At 39.1% G+C, this 20,679-nt stretch overlaps 1 protein-coding gene across 2 annotated transcripts in view; it reads right to left on the reverse strand.

Annotated features, from left to right (window-relative positions):
* FRK (fyn related Src family tyrosine kinase) overlaps positions 1-20,113 on the reverse strand; it is a 54,585-nt gene extending 34,472 nt beyond the window's left edge. The window contains exons 1-2 of one of the 2 annotated variants that reach the window (XM_074923529.1): positions 19,851-19,923; positions 19,493-19,766 (exon numbers count right to left, since the gene is read on the reverse strand). In XM_074923529.1, the coding sequence (XP_074779630.1) occupies positions 19,493-19,766; positions 19,851-19,923 (347 nt within the window). Of the gene's footprint in view, positions 1-19,492 lie in introns of both variants that reach the window. The other variant, XM_074923520.1, reaches the window with a different exon arrangement.
* Positions 20,114-20,679: the final 566 nt, after the last annotated feature.

The raw sequence follows: 20,679 nt of genomic DNA on the forward strand, positions 1-20,679 counted from the left end.
GTTGTCAATGCAGGATCAGTAGACTACCAGGTATGGCACAAACAAGCGTATTTGGACTTGGGCATAAGTTTCCATTTCTAGCAGGAGCTGACTAGCTAGCACAGCAATAGTGTTCTTATGTCAGTGAGACACAGGAACATGCTTCCTTAGACAGAATGAACCCAACATCTCAACTCCCTTTTCAGTGTAGGATGACAGATCTGCATTTTGGGGATTGTTTCTAGCATCTTCCTCAAAATCCCTTGTTTCCACCATCATTCATAGCTCTCAGGAATCCCTTCATTAAAAATTCAAGCTACTTCCAAGTCACTTCTGGCCACCATATATATGAGGACTTTGGGGACAGAAAATATGACCTTCATGTAGGTCCATAACAAACACAATCCTCACCTGGTGCAGATGATGCCCAATACTAGAATACCAGTGAGGTCTGTTGTGGTTATTCAGATCATAGTAATCCTATCTCTATTGACCATCAATTCCACTGGCAGATTTCTGGTCACAGGTTCATCATCATGGATCACAGGAGGCTTTGTCATGGGATGTTCCCTGGCTGTTATAGTATCATTGCTGAGACCCATACTCCTATTCTATGAACTTTTTCTTCCACCAAAGGAAAGGGTAGATCTTCATCAAGCTGAATGCTGGTGATTATATATGAAGGTCAAATGTTTTAAGAAACAGAGATCATGTCACTCCTGCCTCCCCATTCAGTCCAGCTTGAATTAAAATTAAGTCATGCATTCAGCAGAAGTTGATGGTGTTACCTGGCTCCACCACCACCTTTTCCCAGAAGCCCTCTGTCCTCCAAGGTGCAATGCACTGCTGATCTCTGTCTAATTGTCAAAGCCCCATATACCTGGCTCTGCTTTGTGTCTCCCTGTGCTTTGCTACATAAAAATCTGCTAAAATAAATTGTTACTTCTACTTCTGCAATTTTTTTCTTATAGCAGGAAGATATGGCAGGAATTTTTAAACTGGAAAATAGAAGACAGGAAGAGTAACATGGGCCAAGGGTTGTCACATGCTGCATAGTCACTGACAGATTCACTAAAGCAAAGAAAGATAGAGAGTCAAATGCTAAACCACTGGTAAAGTTTCCAGTGCCTGGCAACATGCTTAGAAGACAAAACCTGAATGTAAAAACAAAAACTACAAATATCCCCATCCAAAAAAAGAGCATGCAAAATGAGTTTTCTTCCCTCTGTTCCCTCCCATTAATGCGATATCTCCTTTTGATTGTGTCAGTGCAGTGCACTCATTTGAGGTAGAGACTGAAGATTTAACAGAAGATCTCAACTAACCTGGGAACTACAGGCTCTTTTTCTCTCCTGAAATTATCTCTATCCAACACTCTAAGTTAAACCCAAACAAAAGGATTCCCAGCCATGGTCCAGATGAAAAAGCTCTCAGGGTAAAGATCTCTTTGGCAGCCTACCATTCCTTAGACAGCCTTTTACGGCTCCCTGACCCCACCCCCCCACCTCCCCTTACACTGGAGCTCTATGCTTTGTCTCTCCTAAATCCCTAACATGCTAACTCCTGACTAATGCAAGGTATGTGCTGAGCCTTAACCAAAGCCCCTAGTCATGGGCCAGACAAAATACTTCTTGGGAGACAAGTCTTTTTTTGGGCGGACCTGTGCAGCTTTATTCAACCTGGAGCTCTACAGTTTCTCACCCTCCTATCCCTAAAACTAATGCAAGACCTAACACCTGGTTTGAGCCTTAACCAAAAACCTGCTTTCTGCAGCTTTGATCTTCCTCAGGCAGTCCCGTAGCAGCCGTAGTCACAGTGGAACTCTAGTATTCATCTCTCTCTTTATCCTTATCCTAGGAATGGGCTGACCTCTGCCAAAGATCTTCAGTCATGCCAAATGAACAAGCAACACAGCATGTGACCCCTTGGCACAGGCCAGACACAAAAGTCCTAAGGGGAAAAACCTTTCTCTAGCCCCAAGCTTCCTTTCATGGCCACTGTGCCACCCCTCTTCTTCAGCAGGAGCTCCTTTTCTTTCTCTGAACCCAGCCTCTTGCTTTTGCATTGGAGGAACCACAAAAATACCCAGCCATAGCCCAGGTGAAAAATTTGTTACTGGAGAAACATACCTTTTCCTTGGGCAGCCCCTTTGCAGCCATACTCCAACAGAAACTCTAAACTCATGATTACGGACCCTGTGTGCATTCCCCTTTGGGATGTGGGTAAGATCTTCATCACCAAGCCAAAAACCAACTCTGAATTAACAACTATGATCTTTGTCTTACTTGGAACTTCAGCAGATCCCCCACTGTTCTTTGGTTATCCACACTGAAGACCAGCAGAGCAAAAGGTGTGGAAGTTTTGACTATGTCATGCATTTCCATTAGGGCTCACCAGAGCACAACTTCCCACCTTTATCCTCTACCTTTATTTAGATTTAATATGTACAGGAGCCATCAGTCAGAATGAGCTCCACATCATATCTGAAGTCACTGAATTTGCTTTAATAACTAGGTGTAGCTGGGATAAGGGGGGATTATTTCAGCTTCTTATTCAAGTGGCAGGACACTGGAGGTAAGATAAGCCTAAAGGCAGAGGTCTGAGACATACTTGAATTTTGTGAATGTCCAACTGAAAGGGAAAATCCTGAGGGCTGAATCAGCACTAAGGTACAGCCGCATATAGAAACTATGATCCTTACAAAAGGAATGAGAAGGGAGGAGAGGGAAGAAAAATTGATGAGAAGGACTACATGGCAAGGTCATTCAAAGAGCATGGAGACATAACAGAAGACATAGCAGGAAATCAGTCACATGAAATTTATTTTCAAAAATAACTGAAGACATTAAAACGGACAGCATGATCCTATTCTGGATCAACACTGTGGCATGAGGGCATCTCACTTCTCATTCTTCATAAGTGCTTGCAACTGGGATCTACCCTCTCATGTTAGGGTAAATCGCATGAGACCGCTAAATCTCATCAGCTGGGAGGGTTTGTTGAGATACCTGTGGTTCCCAACCAGAAGTCTCCACTACAGAAGAAATAATGATGACAAATTAGTTGGCCTTCCAGAAGATTGACTGGAGTGTATTAACTGTGTCTGTAGTACAAGGCTATGAAGATAAGAAAAGATTTCTTAGACTGAAAAGAGCAAAGAATTACTGCAATTAGAGTAAAAGCCTTGGGTGAAGACAATGAAAAATAGATACTATATATATTGAAACCAAATATATCATGGTTTCTTCTGGAATTCAGAAAGCTTGTGCAATACTAAAACAAATAAAGAAAAGCTTCAACACTATATAAAGATTTCATATTAAATGCCCCAAAATCTACAGTCATAGAAAGCTGTAACTCAAAGTCAGGAACACCAAAGTTAGGAGGTGGCAATATTAATATTGCTTTCATGGCATCAACTCAGCCATTTTCAGGAAAATCCAGTATGATACCATCTTTAATTACATGGCCACTTCCAGTGCTTCCTACAGTGTTAATATGAATGCTGCTCACTGAATAGTTACTCTTTATTTTGTTCTGTCATTGTGTAGATAGAGTTTATTTACTGTACATTGTTTAGTCTCTGCCCTCAGTACAAGTTATAAAATTACATGAATGGCTAATTTCCTAGCAGCCTCTATTATAGTGTTCATGACTCTAATATCTGAATGCTTTATGAACATTCATTAATTTCTTTTTGTGGCACTTCAGCTTGTAAAATAATTTTTACAGTGGAGAAGCATCACAGAAAGTGGACTAAAGCAACAAGATGTTATTATAAGCATTTTCTCCTAATTTTGGATATCCAATTTGAAATGCCTAGGGCCTGCCTTTCAGGGAATTTAGCACTGTGCAGTATGTTGGAGAGCAATAGCTGCTAACTTCTGTGTCACAGAAGACAAGGAAAGATGCAATGAAAGTTAAAGAGACAGAGAAACAGAGTGATCCTCCAGGATCTTATACAATTATTTATATCATATGACCATCGTGTGATCACTGCCCTTACTCAGCACATGGAAGCCTGAACAGGCTTGCATGTGCCACTCTTCACTGCTGTCATCCACGCAGGACAGAGGGCTGCTGAGCCAGCTTTTAATGCATGCCAGGTTTGCAGTCTGCTGTGGGTAAACAGTAGTGCAGAAGCAGGGACTGTTTAGCAAGGATGCCACAAGCATGTCCTCTCTGTGCTGAGAGGAAGGCTCCAAGCACTGGATGGGTTTCCCAAAATTAAAAAAAAATACAGAATGGAGCTGTCAAATTCTAATGAATATATTATTCTAATGAAATTACCACATATAAAGTGCAATTTTATTTTCAAAGGTTTTGTTAGTTTGATAGCTAAAAAGCACAACTTTTAATATAGCAATCTCTCCTACCAAATAGCAAGCCCTTCCTCCAAAGTACATGCCCAAAGGATTTATCATACTGTTCTGAGACTTTTTTTTTTTACTTTCAGGGAGGGAAAAAGGCAGCCTGTGCCTGATATCAACACTGGAAAATTCACATCCAATCAGGTAAAGCCTGGAAAAATTATAAGCAACTAAACAAGCTCCTCTGATAGAAAATATTAGGCTGCCTTCATTATAAGACTAATGAAAATATATAATAAAAATATAATTTCTCCAAGAGCTGATGTTTCAAGAAAATAGGAAATATCACTGCAAAGATGAAAGCCTTCCAAATATAACAAATTATGAACTGCATTCAAGAAGGAGAGAGTGAGAGATGAGCACTGGCTGCTTCAATTTTCCCTTTATAGTCGACAGTGAACCTGATGATGGCGTTGGGAAAAAAAAAAAAAAAAAAAAAAAAAAAAAAACAGTAAGAAAAATCCGTAATCAGGCTAAACCATGAAGATGAAAACTTGCAAAAGATTCCTTTCATGAGCATTTTCAAAAACATAAGCCTTCCCAGATCTGGCACAAGAATCTACGTAGCAAAAGGTCCAGGATTACTCAAGGGCTTGCAGACTTGCACTGTGCAGAGGCTGGAAAACCTACGGTTTAGTTTCAGGCGCTTTGGGAACTTCATTACTTCCTTCTACAGGCTTGACTGGGATTGGTTTTAATGCCCTCTGTCTCTTATTGTCATTTATTATCAGATACTGAAGGATGCATAGGACAAGGACAAAATTTAAGCAGAAGGAATTTAAAGCTAATGATAAAGGAATGCATGGGACACTGCAGGAGGGAGGAACAAAACAGGACAGTAAAAAATCAAAGCAGAGAAGACAGTAGAATATTATCAAGCAAATGGAGAGAGAAGGGAGAAAGTCAGAGCTAACAGGCAATGATGAAGAGAAAATAAAGGCAAGACAAAACTGAGGACTTCATTTATTGCCCAAGGGCTATAACCTGCTGCTGCCTGAGCTGCTGCACCTGCTCAGCAAATGCTGGTTTCCAGCTTATCCTGCTCCCACAGGGCATGTGTCTTTGGCAGCGATTTCAGTCTTACTTGGGGAAATAATTTCACAGACTAACTCTCACTATAAGGATTGCTCTCTACAGATCGTTTCTTTCTCCCTTCAGTAGTTCATCACATCACTCATGTTTGTACTTGCCAAGAGAATACATTAACATTTATTTTCATCATATATTTGTTGTCTAGAGGTCACTGCTAAAGGTACTGGTTTAAAATTTACCCACCAAAGTACCATCAGCAACAAGTCAGTCAGGCAAAGTCTTTAAAAAAACTTTTAGGTAACAATAGCCTTCTGTGTCTACATAAGTAAATCAGTTGAAGTCTTAACACACTGCAAGTACCTGACTTGGACAATACATGAAGTAAAATATCAGTTATAATGTACTTGTAAAGTGGCACAGCTCAGTTCTGATTACTTATTTACTGTAATCAGAAACTGATTTCCTCCAAGGGAAACTAGAAATTCAGGTTTTCAGGGATGGTTATGTAGGGCAGCACATTTAACCTTTCACAATCACAATGAATTTACTTCATACGTAAAGATCTGAGTCATGTATATTGCTCATATCCTTGTTGTTGTTAAATAACTTATCACAAACTAAAATGAAGACTGACTGGATGCATTGTGTTTGGGACCTGGAGTTTCTCAGTCTTTTCACAATGTTATGTATGTATGTAATAGTCTGCCTGTATGTTTGAAAGTGAGAGTCTGTAGCAATATACTGTAAGTTCCACTATATTTTCTGTATTTCAAGATCAACAATGTGATTTTTCTTTAAATAACCATTAAAATGTGAAATACAGTTTTGGAAAACCCCATTTTTCTCTTGGATTTTGGATAACATATTGCTAACATTCTTGTCAACAGATTATAGGCGACGGGTTGGCATTTTTCTGCAAATACTAAATTTATGTTAGATTTTAGAGAGTTTTATTGGTGAGATGGCAGAATATAAGAGGTGATAACAGAAGAGACAGAGAAGCAAAAAAAGGAAATTAAAATTAAGTTATCCTTCTCCGTATATTTTCTAATCAAAATATTATAGTTTAACTTGTGAAGGTAATCAATTTCAAAAATTTTCAAATTTAAAGAGTTTTTAATTTCTGTTTTCAAATGGAGTTTCCACCAAAATATTAGCATTTTTTCTTTTATTTTTATTCAGATAGGCTTAACTTATCCAAAAACAAGATACAACCAAGCAATACCCTTCATTTTGTTTCAGGCCGTGTTAAGTATTTTGATACGATACAAAACTAAATCACTGCTTTCTTCCAGGAGAGGGGAACTATTTTTCCTTTCTCTCTTCCCATACTTATTTGATCATGAACATGAGCACTAGGACACAAGTGATACATTCACCCAGAGAATAGCGGATCTTTAGTTAAAATGAGGCAATTTAAACCTATTCTCTAACATACAATATTCACTGTTTTGCTGGAATATACAACATGCACAGGTGCTCACATATAGCAATTTGGAGAACATATCACTGTTACAATAGAGCTAATCCTTTAGGGACCGAATGTATATTAGCTACCACCAAAATCAGGCAGAAACTTTCCTACCATTTCTTTTTAGCAAGATGGGAAATTGCAGGTTATTGCCAGAAAAAAAGCTTTATACTTCTAGACTCAAAGACCAGATTCACCACACTTACATTGCATAGTGCCTTTTAAAAAAAAAAAAAAAAAAAAAAAAAGATTATTTCATTCATTACTTGTCCAAAACTTGTCTCTAATGCTGAACAGTAGCTTACTCCACAAAATCCCAATGACTGCAATGTAACCATAGCAAATATGTGAAATACCTACCTACACTGGTAGACTGACCTTGTGTATGTACACTTGACCCAAAAGGAGCCCCAGGTTGCACTAAAAAATCCCTGGGAAAGCCCAGCTGAAGAAACTACAAGAGATTATAAACTTGTAAGAAGAGGGCAGATGTGTCAAGAAGGACTCTAAGCCTCTAAAGTCAGTGTTTTGGTCTAAGAAGCATCGTTGGTTTGTGTTACTCTGTTGGTTTTGTTAGAAATAATAAGTTGTGCCCTAAAGAAATGCACTGCCAGAGCTTTAGGGACTTTTACAGTAAGTACCTGTGTGGGATTGTTTGGATAAGGTAATCAACAGTGAGTAAGTGTGGTAAAACCCACCACAAAAGTAGGCATTTTCTCTTATAGTCCAGAACAACTTTACTGTCTTGTAAACATAAACACAAAGATGACTCAGGCATTAGTCTAAAAAATCCATGACACGCTGTGTATAAACCTTTTCAGTAGGCATTTCAGTAGGCCATAACTGTACTGTCATGTGATTCCATTGTAAGGGATTTTGCATAATACTGCATTTCAGTAGTATTTTTCAATATTCTTTTTCAACTATTTTTCAATAGTCAATAATAGCAGTTAACTGAGCTGCAAACATGGAAACTAATTTGCTCTGAGTTTGCTTCAGGATGACAGACCATTGCACCTTTGGCTACTCTTGCCTCTGTAATGATGGGGAAGTGACTATTCCTCCTGTAGGGACAGTATTACAAGGCCAAGTGCATGCTCTGTAAATCAGCATAGCTCACCCAATACTAGTTTCACTGCACAGTAGGAACAAAAGATAATAAAGCAGCAACCAAATCACAATCTGATAGAGTTAATTTGCGGAAATCTCCATAAATAAATCTCATCCTGTGAGCCCCCACTTCACTATTGTGTAATTAATTTCAACATTTGCATTCATTCTCCACAGTATTGGTCATCTGCATGCTGTATTATTTAATCTGCTCTGAAGCTCTTCTGTATGAGAAAATAAGCAGTAGATGAAAGGGATACCATATTACTACTTCTGTGGTGATTTAGTTACATAAATCCCTGCTATTTCTCCCATTTAAAGTCAATCATCAAAGTTTGTTCCCAGTGCTGGTTTTGTACCTCGATAAGAACATCATGGCATTTAAAACTTTTTCTAAAACAACTTGTCTTTGGAATCAACAAAAGGCTACCATTGGTTTTAATGGGCGTTACTTTGGGATGATAGGTGTGAAATATAGCCATATATTCACCTCTTTTTCAAAAAAACTTACAATGTGTTCCTCAGACCCTATTTCTGCTGCATAGTCTTCCAAACAGCGTTGAAAAATCTTCCATCAATGCTAGTAGTTCCTGTATGCATTTGTTAATACATACATGAACAAAAACACTGATATACTGCCATAATACACTCTAAAAGTAGTAATAAGTCTGCTATTCATAACAACTGAGGAACAAAGTTGAAACCTTGAGGTAGCCTTAATGTTAACATGGTACAGAGAACACTAATAACTCCAATTGATTTAACATTAAGGGAAACACAAAAGGACAAGAAAATGTTCAATCATACATTCACTTAAACCATTACAGCTTCCAAAAGCACTCAATTGATTTTCTTGAGAAAATCATTCCTGAGGAATTACTTTCTTTTCTCACAGGGTAACTCACCTCCATATAGAAGGAATACAGAAACCCTCAGAAATAAAAAGTCCCCCTTGCCTGCACAGGGCACTGGTGGCAGAGCAGATCTCTCCATCCATTTTGGGCAGAGCTTTTGGATATTCATTTCAGCACATACCTCCTCAACCTATTGCCAGCAGTCCGAGCAGACTTGTGCCCTCATTTTCAGTGGAGAACAACCTGGTCACTCTGTCCCCAGGGGGCTTGGAAAGCACCTGTGCAGTCTGGCAGCCCCAGGTGACCTTGAGCCAAAGGACAGAATGGTTCATTCACACGGGGACCAATTTCTTAACAAAAGGGTTTCCCAGTCTGCAGGGTAACCTTTTCAGGGTGACAGATGGGAAGGGTGACACACTAAAGACACTTCTAACTCCCAGAAGTAAAGCTAGAGCACATCAAACTCCATATCAGTGTGTATATTATCAGCCCAAGACCCACACACATGGATTATTTTGTAAGAGATCACAACACCATGTTAGAAAGGTATGTCAGCATTAAAGGAAGTTTCTAGGTGATTTTTCAAATATTTTAGCTCTGTAATAAGAACAAGATCTTATTTTCTTTTTTCTTTCCTTGCGGGTATTCAGAAAACTAACAATTACCTTTCCAAACAACTAATGAAGTTGTCATTCTGGAACAGCAAAAAACATCAGGTGACTCTCTATGGATAAAAATGATACTGATTCATCTATTTTAGTGGCTGAGAATATATACAGTCTTCTAAACATTCATAAATCTGCAGTAGTTTAGGAAAAGCATACAATAAAAGGAACAGAAAGCCAAGACTCTCTTTTTTTGAAGTAAAGGAAGCTACTAAGGGGATTTAGAAGTAGCTGATGGAGCCCAGCCTGAGGACACAGGATCTCTGCCCACACTGAGGTGATGTGGTTGCTGCTTTCCCATTTCCAGGTTCGACCAGCAGTGAAGCTGAGCATGTGTCTCGGACACAGACACAGAGGACACTGGCATGGCCGGTCACACAGACTGCTACAGACAAGGTGCTGCTTTCAACAGCACCCTTGTACAGGATTCACATAGAACACAAGCACAGTCCCCTCCTCCTCCTCCTTCTCCTCCTCCTCCTCCGCTGGCAGAGCCAGAAGGTCACTAGTGATGGCGCACACACATGCACACACTCTCTACATTCACAAGCACAGGGACATTTGCAGATCCCCCCCTCAATACTGGCACAGCCTGACTCTCCATCCAATAACCCTGCCCTGATCCCAGTCCCCCTTACCCACACTCGCCTCATGCACACTAGACCCCCAGCAGCTGCTTTCAAAATGTACCCCAGTGGCTGGTGGCCAAGACCCCCACCCACTAGAGCATCTGGCACTGAGACCCCACTCACTCCAGCAGTTAACACTACAGGCCAGTGGCACCCACATCCCAGCTCTGACTACAACTGCTGGCCCAGTACATAGTCACACCAGTCCCCCCAGTAGCTGACACTTAGTCCTTGCAGCACTCACACATGGGCCAGAAGGTAAGGTTACACAGAGAGAGTCAGGAAAGGATTTAGCGAGATGACAGGACAGAGTCCAGACGCAGGGCCCAGCCAGACAAGTGACTGGCTGACTGGCCCTGTTTTACACAAGAACAGCACATTTCATACCCATTTCTGCCTACCCCCTCTTCGTTCCTTCCTGATCCCCTTCCCCTAAACCTTGCTTCATCACCTGACATGGCCCCACAGACCCTCCCCTCTAACGTCCTGGACCCCCATGTTTGCATCCTTATGGGTTGCAAATTCCGAGTTTACCTGCTGTTTCCTGATAGCCCATCAATTAGTGGGACCAACTGGATTTATTTCTGATTATCATCTTTGTTAATATTTATCAGTCAGGTATGGTGTCTCTGTGTGGTTGTCTTCCTCCCTTTTCTTATTTTTTCTCAATAATTTCCCTGAAAAAGAATCATTCCCACACCCTGCATACCCTTATCAGTGAGTGTGACTGAGCAGGCTCATCCTCATCACCACCTCCCTTCTCATGTATCCCTCAGGTTTGTCTCTGCATATTCTTGTGTACGGCTCCTTTCACCACATACCCTTCAACGATCAGAGACTCCTTCCATATACCCTTACAGAGACTTCCACTAACTGAAAAGATCAGTAGCTTCAAAAGGAAGACTGAGGTTTGTCAGTTCTCATAATTTCTGAAATTCATGGTATATATTCATTCCCACATGTCAGTCTCAGATTTCTTTTTTCTCTTCTTTTGCAGTGAGGTTTGAAATGGTGTACTGCAAAATCTTTTATGCTATGAATACTGAAAAATGTTATTAATTAAACTAGCAATATATCTGCTTTAGTGAGAGAAAGCTAAGGGAAAATGTTTGCCAACGTTCCTGCAGATAAATTTATGATGTAAAATATTATAGATTATAGTCTGCATAGAAGTAATGAAAATGTCAATTAGTGCAATCCTTTATGGAACCATCACTTATTATTTAATATGCTGCTTTGTTTTTCCAGTTTTCATTGATTAAGATTAGTGTACCAGCACAGAAAAAATATATGTATTTCTATTTGGTTTAAGTGATAAAGGAAAAGAATGCATTCATGATCAATATTTTGTTTGATCTTCTGAAAAGCTATTTCCAGATGAATTCTAGGCATGTCTGGAGAATTGAAAACTGTGAGATGTAGGTTTCCATTCTAATTTCTTGTAACTCTTATGGGGTTTTTTACACAGTTATGAAGTGCAAACCTGAATCTCAATATTTAAGAAAACACTGATGAAGAATAAGCTTCTTAACTAAAGAAGTTTATTTTCTTATTTTTAAAGTTCTAACATAAAAAGGGTCTTCAAATATGTCCCATATAGTACTATTTAAAAATCACTGAAAATAGTGTTTTCCTCTTACACATAGTAGTAAATATGTAATAATATTTTGTCTTTTTTCAAATACCACCTAATAAATTATATTGTTTCTTTGCTATGCTTACTTTGACTGCATAACTTGAAAAGGAATAAAATATTTTATTACAGAAAAACATCTGAATATTGATTAATAATATTTTCTCTATTAATCTGTTTTAAAATTAAAGTGCAGGTACATTTTGTGTTGTCTAAACTAGGCTACTGGAAAGCTGTATCATTATTATATTATTTGCACAAGGCACCTCCGCTGTAGCCTCATGCTAGGATATAATATCTGTAAGATAATAAAAGGACACATCCTGGGTTTAGTTCTGCATCTTTGGTAGGTAGCACAATGAGTTGATGGGTAAACCTGTCAGGGTAAAGTCACTGAGTTCTGCAGTCTGGGCTGACACTGGTGCATTCAGGTAGAAAGGGCAGATAGGTGTGGTATGTAAAGGACCGGTCCCTGAATTTCACAGGGACTTGTGAAGCTCTACCATTTCATTTTGTGCCTATTTATTTTCAGTGTGAGTTTTTTTGAGTCACTCATGACTAAACAATAACCAATCCAGAAAAAAAAAAAAAAAAAAAAAGCCAAGCACTTGTTTAGGAATATAAAACTTTCTGCAGAGATGAGAGGTTTTTTTGTAGGTTTTGGGGTTTGGTTTTTTTTTTTTCCTAATAGCTTTGTCTTTGCCCATAGACAGAAATAAAGAATTGTGCAGGGTCAACACTTAAACTTTTGCTAAACAGACTTGACAATAGGCCCATAATTAGACATGGCAGTGATGTACCCCCTGACATTGCTTATACAACAGTTCCAGCCTCTAGTGAAGTACAAAGGGAACAGATCAAAGAAAATGGATGGGCCTGTGCACTTTTCTTAATATCCTTTCTGAAACAAAATAACGGGGCTAGGGGTGCCATTGGTTTGACCTCGTAGGGTATCTCTTATGTTTCTATGACTTAATCTCTTAAGTACATGTATCATCCTACACAAAAAAAAAAAAAAAAAAAAAAAAAAAAGAAAGCAAGCAAGCCCCAAAGTTTCTATAACCAACAGTGCTTTTTACATGTTACAAAATAATCTTCACAGAGATACCTGACCTAGTTTGTTTAAAATCAGCCCAGCTTTAGGACTTCTTAGCCTGGTTGAACAGTTGGTTACTATTTTTCAGTTCTAAACCTGCTCAGAGGTCACTCAGCTCTGCACAGCTCTGTATTGTGCTGCACAGAGAGCCATCAAAGACAACTATTGAGGAAACAGCAACCATTGTGCAATACTTGGCAAATGTTTTTGCCAACAATATTGCTCAAAATCAACTAATCTAGGCTAGCATGCACAATGCTTATTCCTACTGAGTCAAGAAAAAACATCAAACAGGGCTACTGAGTTATTCTGACCAGTATATGGTTTTTTGTTTTAATAAAAGGCACTGTAAAGGCCACCTGGGTTTCACAGTGGAAACTAGTATATAATGATTATAATGTATAACATACACACTAATTTCAAATAAAGAAAAGGTAGGAAGAAATTTCTTCATTTCTCAGAATTTGAACACTGTCGTATATTTATAAAACCACATTGCCAGAAAATAGGTGGCCTAAATTAGACAAGTTTACATGAACTGCTCATCTACAATGCCATAATTCCTTCCATCTTTCTGAGCAGACAAACACATTTCTGGACACGGATGCACATGGATGTGTCAATAAAGCTGTTACTTGACGAAATCTGACATTCCACAGTTCTGTAAACCATCTCCTTTTGTGTTCAGTGTATTTACATATTTAAGAAATAAGCAGAAATGAAGACAAAGTTTGAGAGATGCTTGAAGACAGCACTGGAATGCTCAATCACAGCTAAAGAAGTTAAGTGATTAAATTCATGATCTTTCTGCAGCATTGAATCATTTAGATTCAAGAGAGGCACTCCAAAACATGCATGGCAGTTCCAAACTCGGGTATTTCAGATGCTATGAACACAAGATCAAGAAAACATGAATAGCATGATCTTCTGGCTTTGCAATACACACCTTGTCTACAGGGCTGTTTTGCAGAGTCTTAAAAGCATCAGCCTTATAAACTTTCTGTATGTTGTGTGTGTACATATGCATTCACACACAAAAGCACATACCTAAAGTATATCAGCTGAAAGATGGAAATGAGTTCACATACAGCCATTTCAATCATTTATAACAAATACATATTTTAGTGAAAAAGAAACCTTTAATACCAAAACTATATGAAAATAGCTTTTGTACTTAACGTTACAGGTTCTCACAAGAATGTGAGAACAATCTAATACTACTTTGTGTAGTTGTATTAGCAATGAACAGCTTTTACGAGTTCATTAGAGTACAAGGGTTACTGCTGATTCTGGTGGTGTCTTCAGGAGTTTGTACTGTAATAGAGAGAGGAACGTGAGAGAAAGAGAGAGAGGGAGCACACAGAAAGCACAGTGGATTACATTCAGTTTTCCAAGGTGTTCAGCAGAATCTAAGGTTTCACTTTAAAAAGACACTTTAGATATTTTGGCTCTAAATACTACTTTGAAAAATGACCCATATGAACCAAAGAAACCCCATAAGACTGACTTCGCAGAAAGTCTGAAACAGGTCAGCCCAGGGAATACTTTATTGTTCACGTATAGTAACTCAGATTCAGTCAATGTATTAAATAGTTAAAGCTGAGTCAGGTCACAGAAGGTGAAGGAATTATGGAGATTCACAAAAATAACCTACAAGTCACTTCTGCTTTCAAAGGGCTGTTTAAATAGCTCATTGTGGAATTGACTGGTGAGGTTTCATTGATTAGGTCTGGGGCTCAGTTTCCACCAGCTGGGAAATACCTACATAAGGAATGTTTCTGAAACTGGCAAAAGTTAAAAGTAATTGCTGTGATCTTCTTTGACCTACTCGACTAGGAATTTGTGTGGATTTATTTCCCTCAGCACAGCAGTCTTGTGTCAATAATGTTAGCATGAACACATGGAATGAAGTTCACTTTCCATAAACAACCAACAGGTCCATCAGGATGGCAGGTGAGAGCCCCCCTCTGCGTACACTCCACCTTTCCTCTAGGAAAAAAATTCATGTCACTCCAACAGTGAGGTGTTCTTTTGTTCATTCTTGCTTCATTAAAATTAACTGTACAGCTGGGCTATATTTGTTGTCCATAACAATTTGCACTATGTCATTTTCTTGTTTAGTTAAAACAACTGGCAGTAATAAAATAAGAGCAGGTGAATGTGTTACTATGGTTCCTGTTTATTTTGCAGAATAACAAGCACAGAAACAGGAAGGTCACACTCCTTGCCAAGGAAGTTTATATCTTTTAATTCAGATTTAAGTGTTAGTCAAATTGTTCTTTCTCATCATCCTTTGCTGGACATGCAAGTTAAATTGTGTGACTGTATCTCAAATTGCATTTTTTATTTTCCTTTTTCTAAATATAATGTGTCTAAACCCAGAAGGAAGAGCATTCTGAAGTCATGGGATGCAGCAGATACAACCTCACTCAAGTTTCTTAGAAATGAAAAATCTGTCTGGCTTGTGGTTTTGACTGTTACCTGTCATGCAGAGAGAAGAAAAGCACCAAGTGTCCTTACAGTTGCTAATTTATCATTAATCTAGTCTGTGTCTGCTTTTGGTCAGATATTAAGTAAAATAACATTTTTGTATTAAAAGATTTATTTCTTCATGCAGTAAAAGTTCACTAGGTGTCTACCGTTTGCTAGATGAATGCTTCCACTCCCTGGCTGCCTTATCCTACCTATCCCAGCTACGGCCAGGATCACACACCTGTCTGCAGAGACACTGGGCACAATCCCTTCACAATCCCTCCACCTGACAGGTTGTTGTTAGTATAAGGAGTACTGCAGGTGCTAAAAAAGATCAGCAATAAGAAGATGCTTTACTAGTAAATATAAAAATGAAGGGCCTTGTTTCCTCAGTCTGTCCAAAACAGATTTCATGGTAGCAGGTGTGCATTTTTGGACATATTTAATCTTATGCAGCACACATTTGAACTGCAATACTACAGCAGGCAGAACCCAAGCCATGGATTTATCTTTTTTTCCCCTTCCCATACTCACACAGATTGTTGCTGATTTCATTCAAGTCATTCACACACAAGCCAAAGGAAGAAAGCAAGAGAAACCTGTTTTTAACAAGATATCATGCACAAATAGGAAGTGTCTGGCTTTTGGCATGTTAGTTATTTTATATAATATAAATATAATATACATATGTTAGCAAAATATAATATAAAAAAACCCCTGTCCCTTCAATTTTAGCATACAATTTCTGCCAGTAAACTCTGGTCTCAAGAAAGCAACACAGTAATCTCATTCTATCTGTTCTGCCTGAACATCCTGATAGCCAAGGATACATGAAAATTCCCTTTGTTATAAATAGTATTTAATTTTTGTTTTCCCCAGAGTGGAGATATTGCACATCTCTGCTCTTTCATCCAGTTATTGATCCACCTTATCAGCACTACCTCAGTCATATTGGATGGTGTCAGAGACTTCCAGGAAGAAAAACTGTTATCTAAATGAGGACAAGGAAGAAAAGTTTCTCACTTTCCGTCTTACTTTACGTTATTCTCTTTCTTACCAAGGAATAGTTCAAAAAATCCTTTCTCCCTGAAAAAAAAAACCACAGACACTTCAGCAAGGAAACAAAATGGTCTGCTGCAGCACTTGCCGAGAGTAAGCAATTACCTAGCACTATCTTCTGCCACAATGGACAACACAGATTCAGATGGACTTTCTGATCTCTAACAGTCTCTATAATAAAGACTGTGTGAAAATGCTGATAAAAAAGGCCCAGATATATTTTGTTGCTAATAATCTTGAAAGCTACAGGCAAAACTGAGATGATTAGCAAAAGAAATCTGACTGCTCCGCATGCAGCTTTCAAGCATATATTGGCTAAACTTACATAGTGGCCCTGTCATCTCTAAGTCATTCCATGACTTATAGAGTATTTCATGCCCCTCTATCCCTTTATTTAAGTGAATTTATGGAGTATCCATGCATGCATATGAATGTCATTTTTGTAAGGTTTATATACAAGCATTCTGAAATCAGCTGCTAAAGAATATGGTTGGTTTGGTTTTCTTACCAAGCTTCCTAAGAGTCATACCATGACTCAAGTCTGTTTCCCAGAACAGTTTAGCCAGTTTGCTTTGATCTAGTAAGATGGCAATACAGTCCAGAAATAAGCTAAAATTCCCATTGTCTCTGAAGATATACAGAAGCTAGCTGGTGCTAGGAAATGTGCATTCAACTAGCTCAAAGACTCATCTGTGCCTGGCAAATATTGCAAAGCATGAACAACACACTTGCAAGTATGTATATATGCATTTTAGCAGGTGAACATGAGATTGTAAGTCCTCCATTCTTTGTCACTTCTGTGCTGGGACAATAAAGAACTGGTATAAAAGGTGCAAGGATGCTATAAAAACTTCTTCTGTTTTCACAAACATCTACATCATGACCATGAGCAATTGGCCAGCACCAAAGGGGAGAGCTAATTAAAATAAAAATGGAAAGATGAAAGAAGTTAAATTTAAAGTTTGGGCAGAGAATATGATTAAAGCATTGAATTTTAATTAAAGAGATATTAGAATAATTTTTTTCACCCTCAATCTCCTACTTTAGGAAAAACAAGGGATAATTCTTTAAACCATCGTCACTGTTGCTCTTATTGTTTCACCAGAATAACAAAAGGTGTGAAATGCAGAGGGTGAGTGAAAGGGAATTCTTGGTGGAAATTGTAGCAAGGAATATTCCAATTCTATACAAGACAAAAAAATCCTCACCATGAGGGTGAAAAGCTCAGCTGGAAAGGCTCAACTAAGCAAGTGGGTCTAACTTTATTTTGGCCATGTTTGAGTTGGGATGACTGCTTCAAATGTCCTTTAGAGGTCCTTTCCAACCTGAGTTAGTCTATGGTTATATGAGTGGCCTGACAGAGAGGTCTTGTATATGTAAGAAGATCACTAAAGCCAACTGATTTAGAAGGAAATCTGAGAAGACAATGTTTAACCAGATTAGTTTTAGTACAAAACTAAAAATTCATTTTGGAGGAATGACTTCATCTGAGAGGTGTAAAAGCTCTCCATTTCCTCCTCTCCAGTGTTCTAACAGTCTATAAAGAAAAATCTGTTGCCAAAACTTAGTCTTTATTAATAAAGCCATATAAAAAGAGTAAAATAATATAAAATCTATTCTGTAACAAGAAAAAAGCAGAGGTTATGCAACAATGCACTTTGGCAAACTTACCTTCGTATTTGATGTTGTAGGTACAAAAAGATAAGAGGGACCTTAAGAACTGAGACTTTGTTGTATAACTGAGCAAAATTACTTTCAAAGTATTAACAGCAAGCAGAAATCTTAAATGACTTGTAATAAAACTAGTTTTGAGAGCAAAGGCCAAGCTGAGTTGAATTAGAGTCTGCCACCATTTTTCTAGTGGTGCAGAAAATGCCTTCCCTGCAGATTAATTTCTGCAATTGGAAGAATTCTTTTGAACATGACCACTGAAAGGGTTAGCTGCCTGAATACAGAAATAGAAACAGATGGTCAGACTCTGGAAATTAAGGTCTTCAGGTTAGAGAGGAATCTTATAGTTGCCCTAAAATGCCTCTAGCACAAATCCTACAGCTGATAAAAGACTGTCATAATCATATCTGTAAGCCAATTTTCCTAGCCCTTGGCAGTACAGTAGGCAGATCAGACCAGAGATGATGTTTCAGGTCTAAATGAGATTTAACTGAAAAGCTGCAACATCATCCCTCTAAAGCTAACATTAATTCTGAGACTAATAATGAATGTCATTTTTGCTGTCTCTTTCCACACTGATAATTTCTGCCACAACATACCTCTGGAGCTGCAGTCAGACCTATTTCAGCAAATGCTGCCTCTGACTGCAAACACACGTAAGTAACTCTGCATGCCAGGCTGACTCAGACCTTACTTATCCTCACTAGGGAGCCAAGTAACTGATTTTGTGTGATTTCTGCTCTAGTTCAGAATACTAAATAAGATTGGACATGTTTTCGAGGGATAGAAAAACATGGGCTGCATAATTAAACTCTGTGAAAGTTTAACAAATTCAGTTTTTACTCTGTTGCTATATTCACTCTTTTGCCTTTTGCAGTACTTACTTTCAGTTAAGTTTGTCATTAGAGATTTGCCTCCAAAGAAGAAAATGGAGAACGTAGAGAAAACCATAAAAAATTTTATCTGTTAGAGACTCACCCATCATTTCTAAGAAGATGTAAAGGTGCAGAAGCAGCTTCCTGAAACTGATTAATTTATAACTTTGCAGCTGGTTAGGCTGAACACTGTTTGGGGCAGAGGTCATATCTTTTCACTCTCTGGGAAACATCTCACAAACACTTACTGGTATACGAATAAAAATAATGAACCATCACAGTGGTAACCAACCTGATATTTCCAGATGCTTCTTAAACAGGTGATTAGGGTATATCAGAGAGAGAAATTATTTAAACCAAACCAAAACCCTCAACACTCTGCCTTTTGTAATTGACTTTCTTGTGACCATGGTGTCTCTTCCTTGCACGTGCCAACTAGTGCTATCACTGGTAGGACCACTGGAGGTTGAGTGTGGACAGGGTACTACTCAGCAAGAGAAAAGGCCATAACCTCCTGTCCCAAACCTATTTAACCTAACACAAAAGAAACCGGTGTGCGTTATGTGGGTTACTCACGGCTCAGCTTCGATGCTCTGGTCAGCAGCTATGTAGTTGGCAGGGATGTAGCCCTGGAGCTTGCGGCCAGGACAGACTGACCCTGTTGGCAGGAGCAGCCTAGCATACCACCAGCCCTCGTGGGACGCATCCAGCACTTCAAGCTTATCCCCGGCTCGGAAGCTCAAGTCCTCCTCAGTGCGAGCCTCATAGTCAAAGAGTGCTACAAATCTGCAAATATTCACCAGATTCTGGACAGGCAGTGGAGGAAAAGGTTTCTCTTTTATCTTACTGTCTCCATCTTTCTGTCGTGCTTGTAAGTCATGCCTTACCACAGCAAGGTTGGCAAATACTTGTCCAGCTTTCTCATCCTGCTCACCGTCTCTCCCAGAGAATAAGCACGGGCTGTAAGGCTCCAAACAGGCACAGTGCTTCTGACAAAAGTTTCCCATCCTGTTTCCTTGTGCCTTCCTCTGCTTCTGCTTTTCTTTCACTTTTCCCACTTGTGACACCCTTAGACCAATTTTTGTGCTATCAACATTTTATCTTGTTGCAGGATTTCTTCTCCCCCTCCTTGTTTGGCACAAAATGAAACAGTTCTTGGCACAGCTGGAAGCTCCTCTCCGAGCCCCACTGAGAGCTCATTACAGGCGGCTCCTGGATCGCAAGTGAAACCTGAGTATTCAAGTGCCGGAGCACATGGGGAGGGAATTTCTCACTTCCTCTTCGGAACAGGAAAGCAACAGAACAGCTGTGCTGGGCTGAGCTCCGGGAACAATGGGGGAATGTGAAGCCTCTTCTCCCACAGCAAAACAATAAAGTCAGAACATCTGAGCAATGAAGGCTTCTCAACTCTTACTGCTGGAGATGGGTGTTTTCTTATCTCAGATGGGGTCTTGTCATATGATCAGAGGTGAACATGTCTATCTTGGTAATGATTAACCAAGCTAACCTGCCTGTTTCCTTAGCAGTCTCCGACGTGGACAGCTTGAATATTTATTTTTGTTTCCTGGTTTGTGCTGGTTTCAACCTTTGCTCACCCAAGGCCAGCAGACGCCCTCATCTGGAGGGCACCTGTGGCTTCTACTCTCACCCACACCCAAGTGCTTTCCCCTGCCAAGCACCTGCCATTCAAACCGGTCCTCTGGCTTTTTTTTACTGAGATGGGATTGGCACTTCTTAAAAGAAAAAATAAATATATAGGGCTT

This window comes from Athene noctua, chromosome 1 (assembly GCF_965140245.1).
Source record: "Athene noctua chromosome 1, bAthNoc1.hap1.1, whole genome shotgun sequence".
Classification (NCBI taxonomy): Eukaryota; Metazoa; Chordata; class Aves; order Strigiformes; family Strigidae; genus Athene; species Athene noctua.